This window comes from Lampris incognitus, unplaced genomic scaffold, assembly GCF_029633865.1.
Source record: "Lampris incognitus isolate fLamInc1 unplaced genomic scaffold, fLamInc1.hap2 scaffold_164, whole genome shotgun sequence".
NCBI classification, from domain to species: Eukaryota; Metazoa; Chordata; class Actinopteri; order Lampriformes; family Lampridae; genus Lampris; species Lampris incognitus.
In genome coordinates this window covers 76,497-101,872 of record NW_026611126.1, presented here as the reverse complement: position 1 = coordinate 101,872, position 25,376 = coordinate 76,497, and the positions used below count along the sequence as shown (strand labels likewise).

At 48.0% G+C, this 25,376-nt stretch overlaps 1 protein-coding gene across 1 annotated transcript in view; it reads left to right on the top strand.

Annotated features, from left to right (window-relative positions):
• Positions 1-25,376, top strand: part of snx2 (sorting nexin 2) — a 59,606-nt gene that overhangs the window by 20,748 nt on the left and 13,482 nt on the right. Inside the window, exons 5-11 of the mRNA XM_056301824.1 lie at positions 1,713-1,756; positions 2,547-2,688; positions 4,818-4,896; positions 10,927-11,002; positions 15,629-15,742; positions 18,951-19,044; positions 23,224-23,429. Of these exons, the coding sequence (XP_056157799.1) occupies positions 1,713-1,756; positions 2,547-2,688; positions 4,818-4,896; positions 10,927-11,002; positions 15,629-15,742; positions 18,951-19,044; positions 23,224-23,429 (755 nt within the window). The remainder of the gene's footprint in view (positions 1-1,712; positions 1,757-2,546; positions 2,689-4,817; positions 4,897-10,926; positions 11,003-15,628; positions 15,743-18,950; positions 19,045-23,223; positions 23,430-25,376) is intronic.

Here is a 25,376-nt window from a genome sequence, read left to right as displayed (position 1 = left end):
ACACAACTGGCCGTGTCTGCAGGTGGGAAGCCGGATGTGGGTATGTGTCCTGTTCGCTGCACTAGCGCCTCCTCTGGTCGGTCGGGGCGCCTGTTCGGGGGGGAGGGGGAACTGGGGGGAATAGCGTGATCCTCCCATGCGCTACATCCCCCTGGTGAAACTCCTCACTGTCAGCTGAAAAGAAGCGGCTGGTGACTCCACATGTATGGGAGGAGGCGTGTGGTAGTCTGCAGCCCTCCCCAGATCAGCAGAGGGGGTGGAGCAGCGGCCGGGACAGCTTGGAAGAATGGGGTAATTGGCCGGGTACAATTAACAATTGGGGAGAAAAAGGGGGATAAGTCCACAAAAAAAAACATATTTAAAAATACCGATACTCCATTTTGGTCTGGTGTCGACCCGATGTGGTGCAACGGGTCCCACTCCTGTGACGCGTGTCTTCCAGGGTTGGGTAGTGATGCGGGACTACAGATTACTGATGTTTCCTGCTGAAGCTTATTGTTGTCACCACCTCCACCTCACCCACAGCTTAGTGTGTTAGTTTAGTGGAATGAGGAACAGTCAAAACACAAACACAGTCTTTCTGGAGGATAAAAATATCAAACTCTTGTTTTCAGTCTAGTCGTCATGTGAAGAACCCTGCCTGATGCCACCTGATGTGGAGGTCATGTTGTGACTCCGGGTCATTCAGAACAGATGAAGTTTGCTTCAAGCCAGTTTAATAACCAGCAGCAGTACACATCAGAACCCAGTCTGACCAGTTTAATAACCAGCAGCAGGACACATCAGAACCCAGTCTGACCAGTTTAATAACCAGCAGCAGCACACATCAGAACCCAGTCTGACCAGTTTAATAACCAGCAGCACACATCAGAACCCAGTCTGATCAGTTTAATAACCAGCAGCAGCACACATCAGAACCCAGTCTGACCAGTTTAATAACCAGCAGCACACATCAGAACCCAGTCTGATCAGTTTAATAACCAGCAGCAGTACACATCAAAACCTAGTCTGACCAGTTTAATAACCAGCAGCAGCACACATCAGAACCCAGTCTGACCAGTTTAATAACCAGCAGCAGCACACATCAGAACCCAGTCTGACCAGTTTAATAACCAGCAGCACACATCAGAACCCAGTCTGACCAGTTTAATAACCAGCAGCAGCACACATCAAAACCTAGTCTGACCAGTTTAATAACCAGCAGTACACACCAGAACCTAGTCTGACCAGTTTAATAACCAGCAGCAGCACACATCAGAACCCAGTCTGACCAGTTTAATAACCAGCAGCAGTACACATCAAAACCTAGTCTGACCAGTTTAATAACCAACAGTACACACCAGAACCCAGTCTGACCAGTTTAATAGCCAGCAGTACACACCAGAACCCAGTCTGACCAGTTTAATAGCCAGCAGTACACACCAGAACCCAGTCTGACCAGTTTAATAACCAGCAGTACACACCAGAACCCAGTCTGACCAGTTTAATAACCAGCAGTACACACTAGAACCCAGTCTGACCAGTTTGATAACCAGCAGTACACACCAGAACCCAGTCTGACCAGTTTAATAACCAGCAGCAGTACACACCAGAACCCAGTCTAACCAGATTCACAACCCAGTGAGCTGCGTCCACGTTCCTCAGAGAAGTACCCAATGTATTGCATTGAAGAAGCTAAAGGTGTGTGTGTGTGTGTGTGTGTGTGTGTTCAGGTGATGGGATGAACGCCTACATGGCCTACAAGGTGACGACCAAGGTAAGCGAAGACACCCAGCCTGTCTGGTTGTCCTTCAGTTTGGCTTCAGTCTCAGCTGGGCTCATCAGCCCGGCAGGGTTTTATACTCACGTTGTCTTTTCTATTAATAACTCTGTTGTTCCTCTTTTACCCTGGTCTGTATTTCTGATGAAATCGAAACTTTTGTCTGTTTTGTGTTTTTTATGATTTAAATAATTATGATCCAAAGTTATCTAAAACTATTTGCATAATTATTTACAAAATTATGTAAAATGATTGACATAATTATGTAAATAATAAAATAAAAATATGTAAAAATAAATATGTAAAACTTTTACAAAATTATGTAAAATTACACGATTATGCAAATAAATAAAATATTTAAAATGTAAAGTTATTTGCATAATCAATTACATAAGTATTAATTATTTACATAATTCTGATACAAAATTAGCTTTTGTATTTGTTACGTACTGAAGTGCCTTTGCAGCAGTGGTCATTTCTTTCATGCTACTAAACCTTCTTGAGGTTGAAATTGATGTGCATGCACACATGAAGGATGTAAATTCGTAGAAATAATTAGAATTCAATTGTAAAAGAAGAAAAAAGAAAATGATCAGAGCTTGTTCTTTGTCTCTCTCCCTGAGTTTGCCTGTGATAATGGCTGACGTTTCACTTTCATCTTGCTGTCTGTTCACCTGCAGTATCTATCCAGTCGAGTCAGGATAAAATTATATAAATACTTTTATATAACGTTTATATTTTGGGTAGAAAGTACACTAACCCGTGTGTTTTACCCTCTCTCTCTCAGACCTCCATGTCTCTGTTTAAGTGTGGGGAGTTTTCGGTGAAGAGGCGTTTCAGTGACTTCCTGGGTCTCCACAGCAAACTGGCCTCCAAGTACCTGCACGTAGGATACATCGTCCCACCCGCCCCGGAGAAAAGCATCGTGGGTAAGTACCCACACACACACACACCTACACACACACACACAGACCTGCCTGTAAACCTCGTTTTCTTTGAGAGATACAAGTTTATCTTTCTGACAAACCACAGCTTTGTGTTTTAAGGGTTTGATATTTTTGATATTGTCTCTGTGTGGGAACATCGATGTGAACCAGAATCAGAAACACTTCATTTGTGATTTCATCCCATGCACTTGCACACATGAAATGAAATGAAACGTCGTTTCCCCCAGCCCACAGCGGTGCAACACAAAGACAAAAACTACAAGAACACACATATCCAGACTAACACATATATCTAAACTTGACAACAACAAAAAAAATCACTGTCCACGAGAACGAACGCCATCCAGGATGACTGTTGGAACTGCCGGTCTGCATGGGCTAGCAGTTAGCTTAGCCTGCCCCGCTTCCGCATTCTGTCAGACCGCCCTCGGTGTTACCTCTTTGGGTGCAGCTCCAGTCAGGGCCGTGGTCCCTGGATCCACAGGACACAGCAGACCAAACTCCCTCAGCTGATCCATCACCAGCTCTCCCAGCCAGACACCTTCAACACACCTCCCCGCACTCCACACGATGACACTAAAAACACAGTCAAGGCTAGGCGAGGCCGCCACCAGACCACCCTCGGTGTTATTGGAAATGCCGGTCTGCATGGGCTTTCATTTAGCTTAGACTGCCACACTTCCGTGTCCTGTCAGACTGCCCTTGGTGTTACCTCTGCGGGCACAGCTCCAGGCAGTGCCGTGGCGCCTGGGCCCACAGGATGCAGCAGACCAAGCTCTCCCAGCTGATCCAGCGCCAGCTCTCCCAGCCATCAAACAAAGACACTCTTAGACACAGACGTGGACAAAGACACTGCATGGACGGTACTGGGTGAGGCCGCGGCAAACATGAATTCAAACCGCCATCTTCCCACACCGGAAGTGGAGTAGTCGATGATTGACACTCATACAGGTGTATGTGTGGACAGCTGGAGGCGGACTGGTAAGACCATGAACACTAACCTCCGTACCAAACCATGTGGATGGTTTCTCCTGACATGGAAACCATGTGGGTGGTTTCTCCTCACATGGAAACCATGTGGATGGTTTCTCCTGACATGGAAACCATGTGGATGGTTTCTCCTGACATGGAAACCATGTGGATGGTTTCTCCTGACATGGAAACCATGCGGGTGGTTTCTCCTCACATGGAAACCATGTGGGTGGTTTCTCCAGACATGGAAACCATGTGGATGGTTTCTCCTCACATGGAAACCATGCGGGTGGTTTCTCCTCACATGGAAACCATGTGGGTGGTTTCTCCAGACATGGAAACCATGTGGATGGTTTCTCCTCACATGGAAACCATGCGGGTGGTTTCTCCTCACATGGAAACCATGTGGATGGTTTCTCCTGACATGGAAACCATGTGGATGGTTTCTCCTGACATGGAAACCATGTGGGTGGTTTCTCCTCACATGGAAACCATGCAGGTGGTTTCTCCAGACATGGAAACCATGTGGGTGGTTTCTCATGTGCAAGGTGAACTCTGACCTGTCAACTGGTTTCTGCTGAATTTCAACTGAATAATTAAATGTCTCAACACAATCATGTAAATTAAGTTGTGTTTCCATCAGATCTGTTTAAAGGAGTAAAATCCCAAACATAGTTTTACAAGTCCTACGTCACATTTCCATCGCCCATTTGTCTGTATGGACTGAATCCATGTTGAGGAAGTTCAATGGAGTTGTGCTGTTTCCATGCAGCTTTTCTAACGTGATACTTCATAATGTGTACAATAAAAATACATTGATGGAAACAGGGTTAATAACTGTTATGTGGGGCATCCAGGTGGTGTGGTGGTCTATTCCGTTGCCTCCCAACACGGGGATTGGCGGTTCGAATCCCCGTGTTACCTCCGGGTTGGTTGGGCGTCCCTACAGATCAATTTGCCGTGTGTGCGGGTGGGAAGCCGGATGTGGGTAAGAGTGGGGTAATTGGCTAAGTGCAATTGGGGAGAAAAATCCAAAAGAAAAAAAAACCCTGTTATGTGGTTCTGTTAGCTGTCATGTGTCCAGTTAGCAGTGTTGCAGACACTGTACGTCACCTGTCTGTCTGCCTGTCTGTCTATAGGCATGACCAAGGTGAAGGTGGGGAAGGAGGACCAGTCATCTAATGAGTTTGTGGAGAAAAGAAGATCTGCCTTGGAAAGGTACACACACACACACACACACACACGCCTGTTTCTCTATACTTGTGGGGACCCCTCATTGACTACATTCATTCCCTAGACCAGTGTTTCTCAACCTAGTCCTCAAGGAACCCCTATCCTGCAGATTTTCTTTGCAACTCTGAATAGGTACCTCTTTGTAGTTTTTCAACCAATCAGCAATGAATGTCAGAGTTTGCACACCTTGCATAATTAAGTGCTATGAGATGATTGGTTGAGTAAGTACAAGCAGGGCTACCTATGCAGGATTACAATGAAAATCTGCAGGATGGGGGGTCCTTGAGGACTGGTTTGAGAAACACTGCCCTAGACCTTAACCCTAACCTTAAACATCGTATGTCTTTATACATGCTCAGTAATCCAGGTAATAAAATCACAGAAGGTTGAATCAGTTCATCTGGACACAACATTTATTAACAGAAACGTTTCATCACTCATCTGAGTGACCTCTTCGGTCTCAACTGACTGCAGGTGTCCCCACCCTTATAAACAATACTGTGTACAGAACAACACAACAATACAGCTTCTCCTGAATCGCCACCTTGTCGTGGTGGAGAAGCTTGTGTGTACCAATGATCCCAACAGCTATGCCGTCCGGAGCTTGGCTCCTGGTAGGGTCAGCCAAGGTGGACAGGTCAAGGGGGAGGTTTTAGACGAAGCCCAAGCCAACATAGACCTCAGCGGTGGAACCGGTGGAAGATGTCTTCAGGTCACAACAGCAGTGAAGGCTGCAACAGAGGGTGGTCCCCAGTCATCGTGGTTCTCCATGCCATCGGACTCTGCCCACCCCCTGCCAAGGACCGTGTGTGTGGTGGTTGCAAGTGCATCAGCTACTCCACGTAAAAAGCTGTCAAGTGCAAGGCTCTACGTCCACCTCAAGACCCACAAGGACCTAGAACGACGACAGTCATACTCGACCCCGAGCGACCACCGAAGAAGAAAAGAAGAAAAAATACAGTGCCATAACGACCGAAACCAACGACCAGTTTCATATGTAAATTAAACGTGTGACCATTAACTAGAGTTACAATGGCCATGTGTACTATTCACAGAGGTTTGAGGAATAGTTGCGAGTATTGTAAGATGGCGACAGATGTACTCTTAGCCCACCCCCACCCCCCCTGCCGGGTTCAGGGATGGTCGTTCCCTCTCCACGTAGATGGCCTCTTTGACTCCCTGTTCAAACCAGCGGTCCTCCCTATCAAGGATGTGCACATCCTCATCCTTGAAAGAGTGGCCCTGGCCTATAGATGGTGTGGACTGTGGAGTCCTGGCCTGACATGTTAGCTCTTCTGTGTTGTTCATCGTCTTGGCCAGCGTCTGTTAAGTTTCCCCGATGTACAAGTCACGGCAATCCTCCCGGTACTTAACAGCGTACACTATATTGTGCTGTGTGTGCTGGGATACCCGATCGCTGGGGTGGACCGGTTTCTGGCACAGCGTGTTTTGGGATTTGAAAAATACACAGCTCAGCTTTTCCGCCACACACGGAATCACCACTGGTTTACACTGAGACAGCTGTTGTCCTTCTCCTCCCTTCGATCGGCTGGTGCACTGTTTGGGTGTCTCACTGGCTTTGACAAACACCCAGGATGACCACACTTAACCAGGGCCTGTGTAATGTGGGATTTCTCCCCTTCCCCGGCTGCTGTGTCAGTGGGAGCATTTGTCAGCTCGGTGGTGCGGCGTCCTGATGACTCCTAGAGTCAAACCTTAAGCACTGATCAGTATGTGTTGGTTTACGGTAAACACCAACAGTCAAATGTCCCCCATCACCAATTGTCATTTCAGTTTAAGAAGGCTAACCTGTCATTTTTCACATCCTCTCTGGTGAACTTGATGTGGTTGTCCACAGAGTTAATGTGGTCAATGTGCTACGTCCTGAGATTTCATTTCAACCCAGGTGTCGTCCACAAATCAGAACCAGTGGGTAGGTGATGACCCTGGTTAAGACATCAGAGCCTCTTTTCCACTTCCTCCATACACAAGTTGGCCACTACAGGTGAGACTGGGGAACCCCTAGCGCCCCCATGCCTCTGCCTGTAGTACTGCCCCCTGTATGTGAAGTACGTGGACTGAAGACACAGCTTCAGGAGCAGACACACTTGGTCAGTGTTGAGGGTTATAACTACATTATAACCACATATCTTACCTTAACCTAATTCTGATCTTAACCCTAAACCCAAGCCCTGACCCTAAAATAGACCCTTTTCCTCACAGGGACCAGTAAAATGTCCCCACTAGGTGGGTGGGTTCTGTTTTGTTTTATTTTAATCCTAATGGGGACATTTGGTCCCTATTGAGATAGTAAAATAAACACACGTGCACACACACACACACACACACACACACACACACACACACACCTTCTATACAAAATATTATCCACAGAAACAGACACACACAGTCTATTCAAACAATTCTAAATGTGTAAGCGTGTGTGTTTCTGTGTGTCTGTTTATCTGTATGAATTTGTCTTTGTGTTAATGTTAGTGTGTTGGTGTGAGTGTGTCTCTGCTTTTGTGTGTGGCTTCCCTCCTCCTGGTGTGAACTGAATAATAACGCGTGTGTGTGTGTTTGTGGGGGCTAAAGGGGGCGGGGCTGACATTCTGCTGCCCTTATCCTGGGTGGCTGTGATTGACAGGAAGGTCAGCCAGTCTCCTGAGCCTAGTGACAGCTGACGGACCTCAATGCTGCAGAACTCCACGCTGATGGATGCTACCAGCTTTTATGCACGCACACACATACACACACACACAAACCTATAGATGCACACATGCAAACGCATCAGTGCACATTCAAAAACATGCACACAGACACACACACACACATGCATTAGAAGACTTAGTTCTGGGAAGTGAATGAGGGGGCTGGTTTGCATGTGTGTGTCTGTAGACACGGTGGCGCAGTGGTTAGCGTGGTCGCCTCACAGCAAGTCAAGTCAATGTTATTTGTGTAGCCCAGTATTACAAATTTGCCTCAGTGGGCTTTACAGCAACAAGGTTCTGGGTTCGAGCCCCGGGGTAGTCCAACCTTGGGGGTCGTCCCGGGTCGTCCTCTGTGTGGAGTTTGCATGTTCTCCCTGTGTCTGTGTGGGTTTCCTCCGGGGCCTCCGGTTTCCTCCCACAGTCCAAAGACATGTAGGTCAGGTGAATCGGACATACTACATTGTCCCTAGGTATGAATATGTGGGGGGGGGGGGGGGGCTGGCGGCCTGTCCGGGGTGTCTCCCCGCCTGCCGCCCAGTGACTGCTGGGATAGGCTCCAGCATCCCCATGACTGAGAGCAGGATAAGCGGTTCAGGTAACGGATGGATGGATGGTTTGCATGTAAGCAGTATCTAGTATATATTCTGTGAGGGCTGTCGGTTCGTTTAGGTGACCTCTGACCTATCAGATGACACAGATATACTGCATGCTACAGATAGTGGGAATACGATATACTACTGGGGAGTGTTAGTTTGCTCATAATGCTGAAGAACATTTGTTCTGGCTTGTTACTTTTCTGATTAAAGAGTTTAAATCGAGTCAAACTTTATTTAGAAACTGACGTTTCACACGGAATGAATGACGATGAGTAAAGTCGGTAGAAAAGAATCAAAAGAAAACGTGGCACGAATAGAAATGAGAAGGAAGCAAAAACGTGTTTAGACAGAAATTGATAACCCAAGTCAACCGCCGCTGTGGAAGGAAATGTTTTTATTTCTATTTTTTTAATTACTCAGCAGTGGTTGGACCGGCCAGCAGGCCAGCCCTACAAACACCAATGTCCCTGACTGACTGACTGACCGACCACATTAGCATAACTGAGTGATCAGTTTGACACGATTGGGCCGCTGGGTCAGGTCACCAATGACGTCACTGAACTTACACGATTGGTCGGCCGACCACCGAGGGGCGTGAGGGTGAGCGCACAGTTGAACCGGCAGTGCAGACCTTTTGTCTCCCCCTTCTGGCAGTGAGCGTCATTACGCAGATACTGTTGACGCGGTCTTAGTTGTTAAAATACGAAAAGATTTCCGCAGTCAAGAAAATAATCCATTATTTTGGTACAGTGAACATAGTAGCTACGTTACCTACTCCAAATATTTTGCCAATACCGACCTGTCCAAGAGCAGTAACGCGACATCCGTGTCTGCCCTCAGTCCCTTTTCTACTTACAGCGCTCTCCAACAAGGGAAAGCTACAACCAGCGGTTATCTGGTTGGCCTCGCTGGCAGTCGCATCCCTTTTTTGACTTTAATCCTTCCTCTGAATGCTGAGTCTCTTTTTTCTCAGGAGCATCAGAAACTACTCCATTGCTACCTGAGCTCTGGCAAAGCAAGTGTTCATTCTTTCATTCATTCATTCATTCATTCATTCATTCATTCATCTTCAGCCGCTTCTCTGGGGTCGGGTCGCAGTGGCAGCAAGCTAAGTAGGGCACTCCAGACGTCCCTCTCCCCATCATCGCCCTCCAGCTCCTCCTGGGGGATCCCAAGGCGTTCCCAGGCCAGATTGGACATGTAGTCCCTCCAGCCAGTCCCGGGTCTACCCCGGGGTCTCCTCCCAGTTGGCCGTGCCCGGTAAACCTCCAAAGGAAGGCTCCCAGGAGGCATCCTAATCAAATGCCCGAACCACCTCAACTGGCTCCTTTCGATGCGAAGGAGGGAGAACTGTGAGGAAACTTTTTGATTTAACTGAGACAGAAATCATACAGGTTGCCAGGTCAAACAATTCTTACTATACTTGATGACATCAAGGATGCCATTGAACCTGCCTACTGTGTTCTTGGAGCAAAGCCACCATTTATTCTTTGCCACCATGTGGTAAAAAATTGCAATTATAATTGCATCATCATCATCATCATCAGTTCTGTAACCTATGGAGGTCGTAGGAGCACAGCTGATGCCTCAACAAGTCTCTTCCATCGTTCCCTATCCATCGCAGCTCCCCTGGAAGGCCTCGACCGATCCAGTGTGGTGATTGAGTTTGGTTGAGTCATCATTGTGAATCAGTAGGGGGAGTAGCTGGTGGTCCTTATCTCCGCTCCAGGTATGGGTGGCTGTTGGTTCACAGAGGAACTCATCCGCCCTTTGACAGGTTTTGTTTTTAGTCCTGCTGGGTGTCCACACACCCTCCTCACAGCAACCCAAGAGTTGAAGTGGGAGTGCCCGTTTAGTCTCCGATGACCCAACGGTTGGAGTTTAACATCGTACCCAATCAGATGCAAAACGGGCAAATTGCACTCGGCTGCAAAACTTTATGGCGTGTTTGCGGTGTAATATCATTAGTGTAATATGTTTTGTGAATCATTAGTGTAATATGTTTTTTGACTCGGACCTTGAGACGGGGCAGACAGCGGTTGCCAGTGGTGCACAGTTCATGGTGCCATCAGCGACCACAATCCATTCTTTGTGAATCCACCTGTCAGTACAGAGCGAGTCTTAGAAAAACGAGAGACGTCCGCAGATAGAAACCGATGAAAGAGGAGGGTTAACCGATAATTAGCATAGCGATACTTACAATTAAATGAAGTTCTCTTTCAAATCAAACATCTCCAGATATGAGTGGAAAGTATTGTTCTCTCATCTTCATTTATAACCTTTTTTAACCATGTCGTGTGACATGCTACTTCAGTACACTTTAACAACAGCTATTACTGGACCACTAACAGAAGAGCATTTAATATCCAGGAAGTCACGTTACAGACACTGCCACTGACCACCCCTCTGACAAACAGGCCACAGTTTCCATACACGCTCCACACATGGACCGGGTTTGACCTGGTCTGGTTCTTGTGTCGAAGGAAAAATCATCTGACCTTGTGGTCCGTTTTATTCTGACATAATTCAGTGATATTCTAAAATATTTTGTTGATCTTCTAGCATATTCGGGTGGTGTTCCGACATATCTTTGTTTTCTCCACACCTCTTATGAACGGTGTTGAGCCGGGTCAGCTCCGAGCCTCTCGGCAGAACTCCACAGTCGACTCTGTTCAGTAGAATTCAGCACCGTCTTGTTTCTTCTTCAGGTATCTGATGAGGACGGTCAAACATCCCTTCCTGCTGAAGGACCCGGACCTCCTGCAGTTCCTGGAAAGTTCTGAGGTACGAAGCCCACCGACGTGCTGCCCGTCGATGTCGTCATCGTGACACCTTGTGTAGAAATACGCTGTGAAGCACATTACTGACTTTTAAAGTTGTCTGTGTGGACTCCCTGTGTGTGGGATATGCTCAGCCCGGCATGTAGAGACACAGTACATGACGTAATGCATGGCCATCAGTGATCTCGTCTCCAATATAACATTTATATTTTTATTTTAGATCTGTTTACACACACACACACACACACTACCTGTCTAAGTGCCGTGAGGCTGAGCGAGGTGTTGGTAGTCTATTTCTGTTCACAAAACGTCATACACCCCCACTTTGTTGCAACGCCCGTGTTAAGACTGTGTTTTTATTCATTTATTTATATTTTTACTCATCTTCATTTTGCCGCTGGTAAACCCAGTAGATTAGGATAAAGGAGGAGGGCTGTACAGATGTCAGTGATAGGCATGTCTTTTCAAAGTCCATCTGTCGTCCATCCATAGATACTATCTATCAGCAGGGCAGACGGCCGTGCAGTGACGAGTCGTGTGCAGGACCGTTACACACTAACAGTTTACACACTAACTGTTTACACACTTGCAGGTGACACACTAACTGTTTACACACTTGCAGGTGACACACTAACTGTTTACACACTTGCAGTTACCCACTAACAGTTTACACACTAATAGTTTACACACATTTAGGTGACACACTAACAGTTTACACACATTTAGGTGACACACTAACAGTTTACACACATTTAGGTGACACACTAACAGTTTACACACATGCAGGTGACACGCATTTGAGTTGCATGAATGTACAAAAGGATTACATTGATGAATGTGAAATGATTATTCGTAGAGCTGAGCAGTAATTCAATATTATCTTTTATCCTCTTTCAACACTATCATATTGAGATGAAATTCAGATATTGTGATGTCACGATACACAATTTTATTGTCGAGATTAATGATAGGGAGAATCTTTGACCGAACGTTTCTCACAAAATAAGGTGTGAATTATTTTAGGGATATTATGTGAAAACTAGTTTTGGTTTGATATTATACTTTACATTACCAATATGATACTTTACATGACCAATACTTTACATTACAAATATTTTACTTTACATGACCAATACTTTACATTACAAATATTATACTTGACATTACCAATAGTATGCTTTACATTACCAATATTATATTTTACATTAACAATATTATACTTGACATGACAATACTTTACATTACAAATATTTTACTTTACATGACCAATACTTTACATTACAAATATTATACTTGACATTACCAATAGTATGCTTTACATTACCAATATTATATTTTACATTACCAATATTATACTTGACATGACAATACTTTACATTACCAATATTATACTTTACATGACCAATTCTTTACATTACCAATACATGACCAATTCTTTACATTACCAATATTATACTTGACATTACCAAAAGTATGCTTTACATTACCAATATTATACTTTACATGACCAATTCTTTACATTACCAATATTATAATTTACATTACCAATTCTTTACATTACCAATATTATACTTTACATTACCAATTCTTTACATTTCCAATATTATACTTGACATTACCAAAAGTATGCTTTACATTACCAATATTGTACTTTACATGACCAATACTTTACCAATATTATGCTGTACATTACCAATATTATACTTTACATTACCAAACAGTTCAATGTGGTGAACCTTTGCTGGACTCTTACACATGGTGTAGGCAGATATCATGACATGACATAGTATGACACACACACACACACACATTATATAAAATAATGTGTGTGTGTGTGTGTGTGTGTGTGCAGATGTTAATTAGCTGTAAATTAAAGAATTCTGGCCCGTTAACAATACTTAACTTTTTGTTCCATTGAAAATGCCTCTCGTAGACAGAAGTAAAGCAGAAGTGATGTAAAATAATTTAGTTCCCAGATGTATTCACATCATTATGTGTATTCACATCAGCCTCAGACGTGTTAGCGGGATGGTTTTATATTTGTGTCATTAACTCACATTAGTATCAATAGTGCTGGGCCATGTGGAAAATATTAAAATATTATTACAATAATCACAGGGCAATTTTACACCATACACACACATTCACACACACACACACACACACACACACGGTGTAAAATTGCCCTGTGATTATTGTAATAATATTTTAATATTTTCCACATGGCCCAGCACTATTGATACTAATGTGAGTTAATGACACAAATATATTTAAAACCATCCCGCTAACACGTGTGAGGCGGATGTGAATATACATAATGATGTGAATACATCTGGGAACTAAATTATTTTACATCACTTCTGCTCTTTTGACATTTGACTTTTGTCTACACGAGGCATTTTCAATGGAACAAAAAGTTAAGTATCGTTAACGGGCCAGAATTCTTTAATTTACAGCTAATTAACATCTGCTGTGCCGCTCCATGGGAGACGATGGTGTCTAAGCTGACGTTGCAGTTTGTGGTTTGGGCAAACAGAAGTTTTTGGTGGTGTTGGTGATGTACACCAGCATCGTGTGACGGGTGTAGTTCTGGTTTTTCTCCTCCGTCCGTGTTGGAAGACGGATGCACTGAGAAAAAGGAGCATCTCTTTCACTTTTCCGCCCCCCCCTGACTCCTTCCATTCCCCGCTCCTTAACACCAACCTGCAAAACTCCCAGACGGGGTCAGAGACCAGCGCCCGGCACCGAGCCGCATTTACAAGAAAAAACACAGCAGTCCGGATTCTGGAGGCTTCCGGTGTTTTCCGTTTCCCTGCCGGGCTCGTTGGCCCCGCCGCGGGGCCCCTAAACGCTGTGGGAATTGCGTCTGAAGCCGGCCGGCGTGGTTTGGTCCAGGAACAAATGGCCTCGTGTCACCGCTTTAACAGATGAATCGCTCGGCCGCCTGACCGAGCGTGTCCGTCCGGCCGGACCGCTTAATGAAACACAGCCAGGGAGACGGGCCGACAAATGGGAACAGCAGCCGCTGAACCCCCCCCCCCTTCCTGTCACCCCCCCCCCCCTCCTGTCACCTCCCCTCAGGCTCCGGGGACCCAGGAGTCCCCCGGCTCTCGCCTTTCCTATTAAATGAGATTGTTTGTGGGGGAGCGACTTTGCCGTCAGATGGGGAAACCTTGAATGTGCAAAGTGGGAAAAGTTTTTGGGGGAATTAAGAGGAATGGGCTCGCTTCATCCGGCCGACGGCTGCCGCGGCGTGCCGGTCTGACCCGCTTCCTGCTGCGGTCCTGAAAGTTTGTTACTGGTCAGTAATTTACTGACATATTTTGATCCATCTGGAGAGAGCGAGAGAGAGAGAGAGAGAGAGAGAGGGAGATGGAGAGACAGACAGACAGAGAGCGAGAGAGAGAGGGAGATGGAGAGACAGACAGACAGAGAGCGAGAGAGAGAGAGCGAGAGAGAGACCAACAGACAGACAGATAGAAAGAGACAGAGCGGGAGAGAGAGAGAGAGAGAGAGAGAGAGAGGGAGATGGAGAGACAGACAGACAGAGAGCGAGAGAGAGAGAGCGAGAGAGAGACCAACAGACAGACAGAGAGAAAGAGACAGAGCGAGAGAGAGAGAGAGAGACCGACAGACAGACAGAGAGAAAGAGACAGCGAGAGAGAGAGCGGGAGAGAGACAGACAGACAGAGAGCGAGAGAGAGACAGACAGACAGACAGAGCGAGAGACTAAGAGCGAGAGAGAGAGAGACCAACAGACAGAGAGAAAGAGACGGAGAGCGAGAGAGGGAGCGGGAGAGAGACAGACAGAGCAAGAGAGAGAGACAGAGAGAGCGAGAGAGAGAGACCGTCAGACAGACAGAGAGCGAGAGAGAGAGAGACAGACAGACAGAGCGAGAGAGAGAGGAGGTGAGGGGGGGGTGATGGAGAGAGGGGGAGGGAGATGGGAGCGAGAGGGGGGAGAGAGAGCGAGGGAGACGGTGGGTGATGGCCCCTATTTGATATAGTCATTGTGTCGTGTTGTTTTACATGCTTTGGTAATATGTACACAAACGTGTGTCATGCCAATAAAGCACATATTGAATTGAATTGGGGAGGGGGGAGAGGGGGGGAGGGGGAGCAAGAGAGAGGGAGAGAGAGAATTAAGTCGTTTCCCTCCGTTATGAAAGGTGAAGACGACTTTGTGTTAGGTTCTCAGATGCGTCTCTGAACACCTCGGCAACACAGATGTGTATTTTGTCATGACAATAAACCACTGACATGAAGAGAGAAACGGAGAGACACTGACGGAGAGACACTGACGGAGAGACACTGACGGAGAGACACTGACGGAGAGACACTGACGGAGAGACACTGACGGAGAGAAAGAATGAGAATGGAGGGGAAATCTGGGGAGAGGAAAGACGTGTAGAAATAACGAGCGAGAAATGGGAAAAGGGAGGGAATGGAAAAAAGGGAGGAGAAATGAATGAATACCAATCAGGGTTTGCTGTGTGTGTGTGTGTGTGTGTGTGTGTGTGTGTGTGTGTGTGTGTGTGTGTGTGTGTGTGTGTGTGTGCGTGTGCGTGTGTGTGTTAGTTTTTAGCCTGTTAACCGCTTTTGCTCGCCCTTATTTGTCTTGCTTTCCCAGCTGCCGCGGGCGGTTAGCACCCAGGCGCTGAGCGGCGCCGGCATCCTGCGGATGGTGAACAAGGCCGCGGACGCCGTCAACAAGATGACCATCAAGATGAATGAGTCGGACGCCGTAAGAGAACCGCCGGATAACCGACTCACCGCTGCATTAACTTATGCTTCTCAACACACACACATGTCTGCGTGGTGCGGGTCAGGTGGAGCTACTCTCGGCGTTTAACCCACCCGGCACAGCGGGGCGCCGCCGCACGGCGCCCGGGGACCGGGTCGTCCTCCTGTGTGGAGTTTGCATGTTCTCCCCCGTGTCTGCGGTGGGTTTTCTCCAGCTGCTCCGGTTTCCCCCACCGTCCAAAAAGGCATGCACGTTAGGGTTAACACTCCTGCCTGTGCCCCTGAGCAAGGCGTGGCCAGACGAACTGGAGTCGGCCCCCGGGTGCTGCACGGCGGCGGCTCCTAGCTACACAGCTAGGATGGGTTAAACGCAGAGTGTAATTTTCCCCCGGGGATTAAAGAAGCATCTCAAAATCCGGGGCGTCCGGGTGGCGTGGCGGTCTATTCCGTTGCCTACCAACACGAGGGTCGCCGGTTCGAATCCCCGTGTTACCTCCAGCTTGGTCAGGCGTCCCCACAGACACGATTGGCTGTGTCTGCGGGTGGGAAGCCGGATGTGGGTATGTGTCCTGGTCACTGCAGTAGCGCCTCCTCTGGTCGTTCGGGGCACGGGAGGGGAATAGCGTGATCCTCCCACGCGCTACGTCCCCCTGGTGAAACTCCTCACTGTCAGGGGAAAAGAAGCGCCTGGTGACTCCACGTGTATGGGAGGAGGCATGTGGTAGTCTGCAGCCTTCCCCGGATCGGCAGAGGGGGTGGAGCAGCGACCGGGATGAGTGGGGTAATGGGGGGGGGGGGATCTCAAAATCCAATATAAAAAAAGGGATTATACTTACGAAACTGTGAGTATGCAAGAAAAGAGTGGCGCTCGTGTCTACACACCACACGCTCCCTATCTCGTGGTCTGTGTTGGTTGCAGGTGTTGGAAGTCCGTGTGTGCCAGCCAGAGAAATACTGACAAAGCATATTGAGCTGTGCTATGGAAGAGCAGTGGATAATGAGAGTTTTACATTTTCCTCTGGGTTTCAGTTGTTTGTGAGCTGTTCTCAAACCTTTACACCATAGTACAGACAGTAGGAACCCCTCAGTGGATTATTATAGTATATATATATACACAGTGCATCCAGAAAGTATTCACACCCCTTCACTTTCCCCACATTTTGTTATGTTACAGCCTTATTCCAAAATGGATTAAATTCCTTTTTTTTCCTCATCAATCTACACACAATACCCCATAATGACCAAGTGAAAAAGGTTTTGTAGAAATTTTTGCCAATTTATTGAAAATAAAAAACTGAAATATTGCATGTACACAAGTATTCACACCCTTTGCTATGACACTCAAAATTGAGCTCAGGTTCATCCTGTTTCCACTGATCATCCTTGAGATGTTTCTACATCTTGATCGGAGTCCACCTGTAGTAAATTCAATGGATTGGACATGATTTGGAAAGGCACACACCTGTCTATATAAGCTCCCACTGTTGACGGTGCATGCCAGAGCAGAAACCAAGTCATGAAGTCAAAGGAATTGTCTGTGGACCTCCGAGACAGGATTGTATCCAGGCACAGATCTGGGGAAGGGTACAAAAAAATGTCTACAGCTTTGAAGGTCCCGAAGAGCACAGTGGTCTCCATCATTCGTAAATGGACGAAGTTTGGATCCACCAGGACTCTTCCTAGAGCTGGCCGCCCAGCCAAACTGAGCAATCGGGGGAGAAGGGCCTTGGTCAGGGAGGTGACCAAGAACCCGATGGTCACTCTGACAGAGTTCCAGCGTTCCTCTGTGGAGATGGGAGAACCTTCCAGAAGGACAACCATCTCTGCAGCACTCCACCAATCAGGCCTTTATGGTAGAGTGGCCAGACGGAGCCTCTGCTCAGTAAAAGGCACATGACAGCCTGCTTGGAGTTTGCCAGAAAGCACCTAAAGGACTCTCAGACCACGAGAAACAAGATTCTCTGGTCTGATGAAACCAAGATTGAACTCTTTGGCCTGAATGCCAAACGTCACGTCTGGAGGAAACCAGGCACCTCTCATCACCTTGCTAATACCATCCCTACAGTGAAGCATGGTGGTGGCAGCATCATGCTGTGGGGATGTTTTTCAGCAGCAGGAACTGGGAGACTAGTCAGGATCAAGGGAAAGATGAATGGAGCAAAGTACAGAGAGATCCTTGATGAAAACCTGCTCCAGAGCGCTCAGGACCTCAGACTGGGGCGAAGGTTTACCTTTCAACATGACAACAACCCTAAGCACACAGCCAAGACAACGAAGGAGTGGCTTCGGGACAAGTCTGTGAATGTCCTTGAGTGGCCCAGCCAGAGCCCAGACTTGAACCCCATTGAACATCTCTGGAAAGACCTGATGCTCCCCATCTAACCTTACAGAGCTCGAGAGGATCTGCAGAGAAGAATGGGAGAAATACCCCAAATATAGGTGTGCCAAGCTTGTAGCTTCATACCCAAGAAGACTTGAGGCTGTACTTGCTGCCAAGGGTGCCTCAACCAAGTACTGAGTAAAGGGTGTGAATACTTATGTACATGCAATATTTCAGTTTTTTATTTTTAATAAATTTCTACAAAACCTTTTTTGCTTTGTCATTATGGGGTATTGTGTGTAGATTGATGAGAAAAAAAATGAATTTAATCCATTTTGGATAAGGCTGTAACATAACAAAATGTGGGGAAAGTGAAGGGGTGTGAATACTTTCTGGATACACTGTGTGTGTGTGTGTGTGTTTATATATATATATATATATATATATATATATATATATATATAGTATAGTGTATGTGTCTATATATATAGTATATATATATATAGAGGGCAGCACAGTGGTTAGTGGGGTTGCCTCACAGCAAGAAGGTCCTGGGTTCGAGCCCCGGGGTAGCCCAACCTTGGGGGTCATCCCGGGTCGTCCTCTGTGTGGAGTTTGCATGTTCTCCCCATGTCTGTGTGGGTTTCCTCCGGGTGCTCCGGTTTCCTCCCACAATCCAAAGACATGTAGGTCAGGTGACTCGGCCACACTAAATTGTCCCTAGATATGAATGTGTGTGTTTGTGTGTGTGTGTGTGTAGGTGGATATATGGATGGATGGATATATAGTAAATATTATGGTCAAATCTCTTAGTTTAAAATGAGAAAACACTGCCCCCTGTTTTACTGGTGTGTGTGTGTGTGTGTGTGTGTGTGTGTGTGTTGTGTAGTGGTTTGAGGAGAAGCAGCAGCAGTTTGAAAATTTGGACATCCAGCTGAGGAAACTTCACGCCAGTGTGGAGTCATTGGTCTGTCACCGCAAAGGTACTGTGTGTGTGTGTGTGTGTGTCACGATAGTCCACAGACCAGGGGCGTCCGGGTAGCGTAGCGGTCTGTTCCGTTGCCTACCAACACGGGGATCTCGGTTCAAATCCCCGTGTTACCTCCGGCTTGGTCGGGCGTCCCTACAGACACAATTGGCCGTGTCTGCGGGAGGGAAGCCGGATGTGGGTATGTGTCCTGGTCGCTGCACTAGCGCCTCCTCTGGTCAGTTGGGGCCCCTGTTCAGGAGGGAGGGAGAACTGGGAGGAATAGCGTGATCCTCCCACACGCTGCGTCCCCCTGGTGAAACTCCTCACTGTCAGGTGAAAAGAAGCGGCTGGCGACTCCACATGTATGGGAGGAGGCATGTGGTAGTCTGCAGCCCTCCCCGGATCAGCAGAGGGGGCGGAGCAGCGACCGGGACGGCTCGGAGAGCGGGGTGATTGGCCAGGAACAGTTGGGGAGAAAGGAGGGGGGGGGGTTAATCCACAGACCTTGTTGTGAGCAGTTTCATGTAGGAACTATTTTCTTAGACCGAACTACCCCCACATGAGACTGCTCACAACAAGGTCTGTGGATGATTTTGAGTCACCAGGTCAGGATTTCTGGAAAGAGACGCTGCTGCTGAGCTTTTCAAATGTGGTTTTTTTTTTTGGTTTTTTTTTTTGGTGCTTTGAGCAACACAAGCTGAGTGCCATCTAGTTCCATTGTGTTCAAGAGAAGGCAGACCTCTCTGCAGCCAGTATCTCCAAAACTTGGCAACTCGTACCAGAACCATCCAGATGTCACGTTTCCCAAGGAAACTGGCAGCAGAGAACCCCAAACGCACAACTCACAGACAGGAAGCTTACAGAACACACGGTTTAATAGTTGAGGGCAGGCAAGGCAAAAGACGTTCGACGCTCAAGTTCGAAGGTCAAGTTCAGGAACAAGTGGTCTGGGAGCTGATGAACGGGTCTGGGGATCTAAGGCGGACGGCCTGAGGGATGCAACCGATCTGGAGGGTGACCAGGATGTGGGACTGAAGGTCGGAGCAGCTCTGGCGGACGGGCAGTTGGACGACCAGACATGGAGGGCCGCTCTTGAAGATGACCTGGAGACCGGCGACGTAGGTGGAACCGCTCTGGTGTCCAGCAATGAAGACAGGACCGCCGTTCGGGAGGCCAGTGATGTAGGCAGGACCGCTGTTCGGGAGGCCAGTGATGTAGGCAGGACCGCCGTTCGGGAGGCCAGTGATGTAGGCAGGACCGCCGTTCGGGAGGCCAGTGATGTAGGCAGGACCGCCGTTCGGGAGGCCAGTGATGTAGGCAGGACCGCCGTTCGGGAGGCCAGTGATGTAGGCAGGACCGCCGTTCGGGAGGCCAGTGATGTAGGCAGGACCGCCGTTCCGGAGGCCAGCGATGAAGACAGGACCGCCGTTCGGGAGGCCAGTGATGTAGGCAGGACCGCCGTTCGGGAGGCCAGTGATGTAGGCAGGACCGCCGTTCGGGAGGCCAGTGATGTAGGCAGGACCGCCGTTCGGGAGGCCAGTGATGTAGGCAGGACCGCCGTTCGGGAGGCCAGTGACGTAGGCAGGACCGCCGTTCGGGAGGCCAGTGATGTAGGCAGGACCGCCGTTCGGGAGGCCAGTGATGTAGGCAGGACCGCCGTTCGGGAGGCCAGCAATGAAGACAGGACCGCCGTTCGGGAGGCCAGTGATGTAGGCAGGACCGCTTGGAAGGCCAGTGACGTAGGCAGGACCGCTTGGAAGGCCAGTGATGTAGGCAGGACCGCCGTTCGGGAGGCCAGTGATGTAGACAGGACCGCCGTTCGGGAGGCCAGTGATGTAGGTAGGACTGCTTGGGAAGCCAGTGACATAGGCAGGACCGCTTGGAAGGCCAGTGATGTAGGCAGGACCGCTTGGAAGGCCAGTGATGTAGGCAGGACTGCTTGGGAGGCCGGCGACATAGGCATAACTAAACTGGGAGACTAAACTACACGAAAAACTCGGAGACATTACACTAGATGGATAAACAGCCCTACAGGTGAAAGGAAAAACATGTATTTTTGATTTTGGGGTGAACTGTCCCTTTAACGCCTGGTTGTGTCACCAAGTCAACATTCCAACCAATAATATCATCAAATGTTCTGCACCATCCAATCAAATCACACCCCTCCCTACTTCCCGTCCTGCCCTAATATCCTGTTTTTCCTGGGAATTCATCACATCACGAAGCGAGATATGCTCTGAGTGACGATTTACGTTGTTTATAAGGACATTTTTATCGATACATCCGCGCGCCCCTGATAAGCGGTTCAGCTAATGGATGGGTGGATGGATTTTATTGATGATGAGATAAAATATTGGATTTGTCTTTGTTTCACTTAAACTGTGTTTTTTATTCAAATCGTAAAGAAAAAAAACTTGCACCAACTGAATAAAAGGCAAACATATCTGTTTTTACATAACTTAAATCGTAATAATTGAATGCTAATGATACACTACATGGCCAAAAGTATGTGGACACACCTTCTAATCAGTGGATTTTGTTATTTCGGTCACATCCATTGCTAACAGGTGCATAAAATCAAAAGTCACGCAGTCTCCATAGACAGACAGTGGCAGTAGAACGGGTCGTACTGAAGACCTCGGCGACTTTCAACGTGTCTCTGCCACAGGATGCCACCCTTCCAACAAGTTCCTCATCATGTCTGCCCTCCCAGATCTGCCCCGGTCAACTTGCAAGTGTGGTATTGTGAAGTGGAAACGTCTCGGAGCAACAACAGCTCAGCAAGATCACACAGAACAGGACCGCCGAGTGATGAAGCGTAGCGCGTGAAAATCGTCTATCCTCAGTTGCAACACTCGCTACCGAGGTCCAAACTGCCTCTGGAAGCAACGACAACACAAGAACTATTCATCAGCAGCTTCGTGAAATGAGTTTCCATGGCTGAGCAGCCGCACACAAGCCTAAGATCACCACGAGCAACGCCAAGTGTTGGCTGGAGTGGTGTAAAGCACACCACCGTTGGACCCTGGAGCGGTGGAAACATGTTCTCTGGAGTGATGAATTACGCTTCACTATCTGGGCATCTGACGGACCGATCTGGGTTTGGCAGATGGCAGGAGAACGCTACCTGCCTGAGTGCATAGTGCCAAGTGTAATATTTGATGGAGGAGGAATAATGGTCTGTGGTTGTCTTTCATGGTTTGGGCTAGGCCCCTTAGTTCCAGTGAAAGGAAATCTTAATGTTACAGCATACAATGACATCCTAGAGAACTGTGTGCTTCCAACTTGGAGTTTTGATTCTGATATACTTAAATAATCCCCGTAGGGAAATTGCGCTCTGCATTTAGCCCATCCTAGCTGCGTAGCTAGGAGCAGCGGGCAGCCACCGTGCAGCGCCCGGGGACCAACTCCAGTTCATCGTGCAATGCCTCAGTCAAGGGCACAGACAGGAGTATTACCCCTAACATGCATGTCTTTCTGATGGTGGGGGAAACCGGAGCACCTGGAGAAAACCCACCACAGACACGGGGAGGACATGCAAACTCCACACAGAGGACGAACTGGGATGACCCCGAGGTTGGACAACCCTGGGGGTCGAACCCAGGGCCTTCTTGCTGTGAGGCGACACCACTAACCACTGCGCCACCGCAGTGGTTTGTTGCAGTAGTTTGGGGAAGCCGCTTATGTTCCATAAGGTTGCCGAGTTTGGTGTGGAGGAACTTGACTGGCCTGCACAGAGCCCTGACCTCAACTCCATCCAACACCTTTCGGATGAATCGGAGCACCGCCTGTGAGCCAGGCCTTCTCCCCAACATCAGTGCCCGACCTCACTAATGCTGTTGTGGCTGAATGGGAGCGAGTCCCTGCAGCCATGTTCCAAAATCTAGTGGACAGCCTGCCCAGAAGAGTGGAGGCTGTTAGAGCAGCAGAGGAGGACCAACTCCATATTAATGCTCATGGTTTTGGAATGAGATGTTCAGCAAGCACATATGGGTGTGATGTTCTGGTGTCCACATGCTTTTGGTTATGTAGTGTATCTGTTGGTGTCTGTTTTTACAAACAACAAAGGTTGTCTTATAATAATACTCTGGTGGGTGTATTTATTTGTAAATTTTTCTATCCAAATGTAACTTGCTTTCATAATCTTGCAATAACACATCTTCGTTCTTCCTCCCGTCTCTCTCCTCTCTAGAGCTGTCCGTCAACACGGCGTTTTTTGCCAAGTCGGCGGCCATGTTGGGGAACAGCGAGGACCACACGGCTCTGTCCAGAGCTCTGTCCCAGCTGGCGGAGGTGGAGGAGAAGATCGACCTGCTCCATCAGGACCAGGCCAACGCCGACTTCTTCCTCTTCTCCGAGCTGCTGGGGGACTACGTACGGCTCATCACCGCGGTCAAGGTAAAGCTAAACAACCATGACTTGACATCGTCTCATCCTTCTCTCATCCCCCTCCTTAAGACACTGTGCGTCCTTTGTACATTTACATTTGCTTATTTAACAATCGCTTCTATCCAAAACACTTACAAGAGAGTTAGCGGTGAGCAGATAGATTAGTAGTACTAGCACATTTGCGACATAGTCATGAAATCATAGCAGTACTATAGGAAGTAGTAATAGTAGCAGTAGTACATTTGCTACATAGTGATCATATCATAGCCAAGAGCACACATCATGTGGAGTACATTTAGTGTCATTATGTTTTAGATCATTAAGAAGTGGCGAATAAGAGAATCGGAGTACAGAGTAGAAAAATATTACCACAAAACTGTATACCAGGCAGATTATACCATGAGTATGAAAACGGTGCAAGTAGAACAGGGTTCAGTAGTAGACACATGGGGTTTAAATACTGGCCTAATACTTACAACTGGGACCAATTCACGGCACGTTGGCGGCACAGTGGTTAGCGCGGTCGCCTCACAGCAAGAAGGTCCTGGGTTCGAGCCCCGGGGTAGTCCAACCTTGGGGGCCGTCCCGGGTCGTCCTCTGTGTGGAGTTTGCATGTTCTCCCTGCGTCTGCGTGGGTTTCCTCCGGGTGCTCCGGTTTCCTCCCACAGTCCAAAGACATGTAGGTCAGGTGAATCAGCCGTACTAAATTGTCCCTAGGTGTGTGTGTGTGGGCCCTGTGATGGCCTGGCGGCCTGTCCAGGGTGTCTCCCCGCCTGCTGCCCAATGACTGCTGGGATAGGCTCCAGCATCCCCGCCACCCTGAGAGCAGGATAAGCGGTTTGGATAATGGATGGATGGGACCAATTCATAGTCAATGCCAAGTGTGACAAGAGACCGTCTGAGGGTTGAGTTGGGCGTTAAAGGGGATCATTTTTAGGTCTTCCTCTGTTGTGCAGTTAAAAAATTATTCTCGTTCCTTTAATCCGGACATGCCTGCTGTCCAAGCTGCTGAGAGGCCGAACACAGATCAGGTAGGAGACAACCCAGAGTACTCGGATAGAAGTAGAGTTGGAGTAGAATAGTATAGTATCAGGCATCTGTGTAGCGCAGTGGTCTATTCCGTTGCCTACCAACATGGGGATCGGTGGTTCGAATCCCCGTGTTACCTCTGGCTTGGTTGGGTGTCCCTACAGACACAATTGGCTGTGTCTGCAGGTGGGAAGCCGGATGTGGGTATGTGTCCTGATCGCTGCACTAGCACCTCCTCCGGTCCGTCGGAGCACCTGTTTGGGGGGTAGGGCGAACTAGGGGGAATAGCGTGATCCTCCCATGCGACGTCCCCCTGGTGAAACTCCTCACTGTCAGGTGAAAAGAAGCGGCTGGCAACTCCACGTGTATGGGAGGAGGCATGTGGTAGTCTGCAGCCCTCCCAGATCGGCAGAGGCGGTGGAGCAGAGACCGGGACGGCTCGGAAGAGTGGGGTAATTGGCCGCATACAATTGGGGAGAAAAAGGAGGGGGGGGGGGGATAGTGTAGTAGACATCATGATGTGGAAATGAGATGTGTTGTGATTTTAGTATTTCGGGCAACATCATACGCGTCATGCGATGGCGCTGTTCCCCCTCAGTTTTACACGCCCATCACCTTGTCAAAGCTGCTTCAGTTAAAAGTACCATCCGCAATGTCATGTGACAGCACGAGCGCTCTACTGACAACAAACAAACATGACCCATCTGTCCACCGGCTCAACATTTTGAATGAAGTAGATGAAATGGAGACCACTGAAAGCCTCAGAAGGAAGTGGAAGCGACGCAGCATCGGCTGGTTTTCTCATTCACGAGTAATACCTGTACCTTTAAGGATCCAAAATGGCGCCGAGGGAGGTGAAGTTATTTAAAGGCGTTTATTCTGGTGTGCATGATCCTCCCGTGTGCTACATCCCCCTGGCGAAACTCC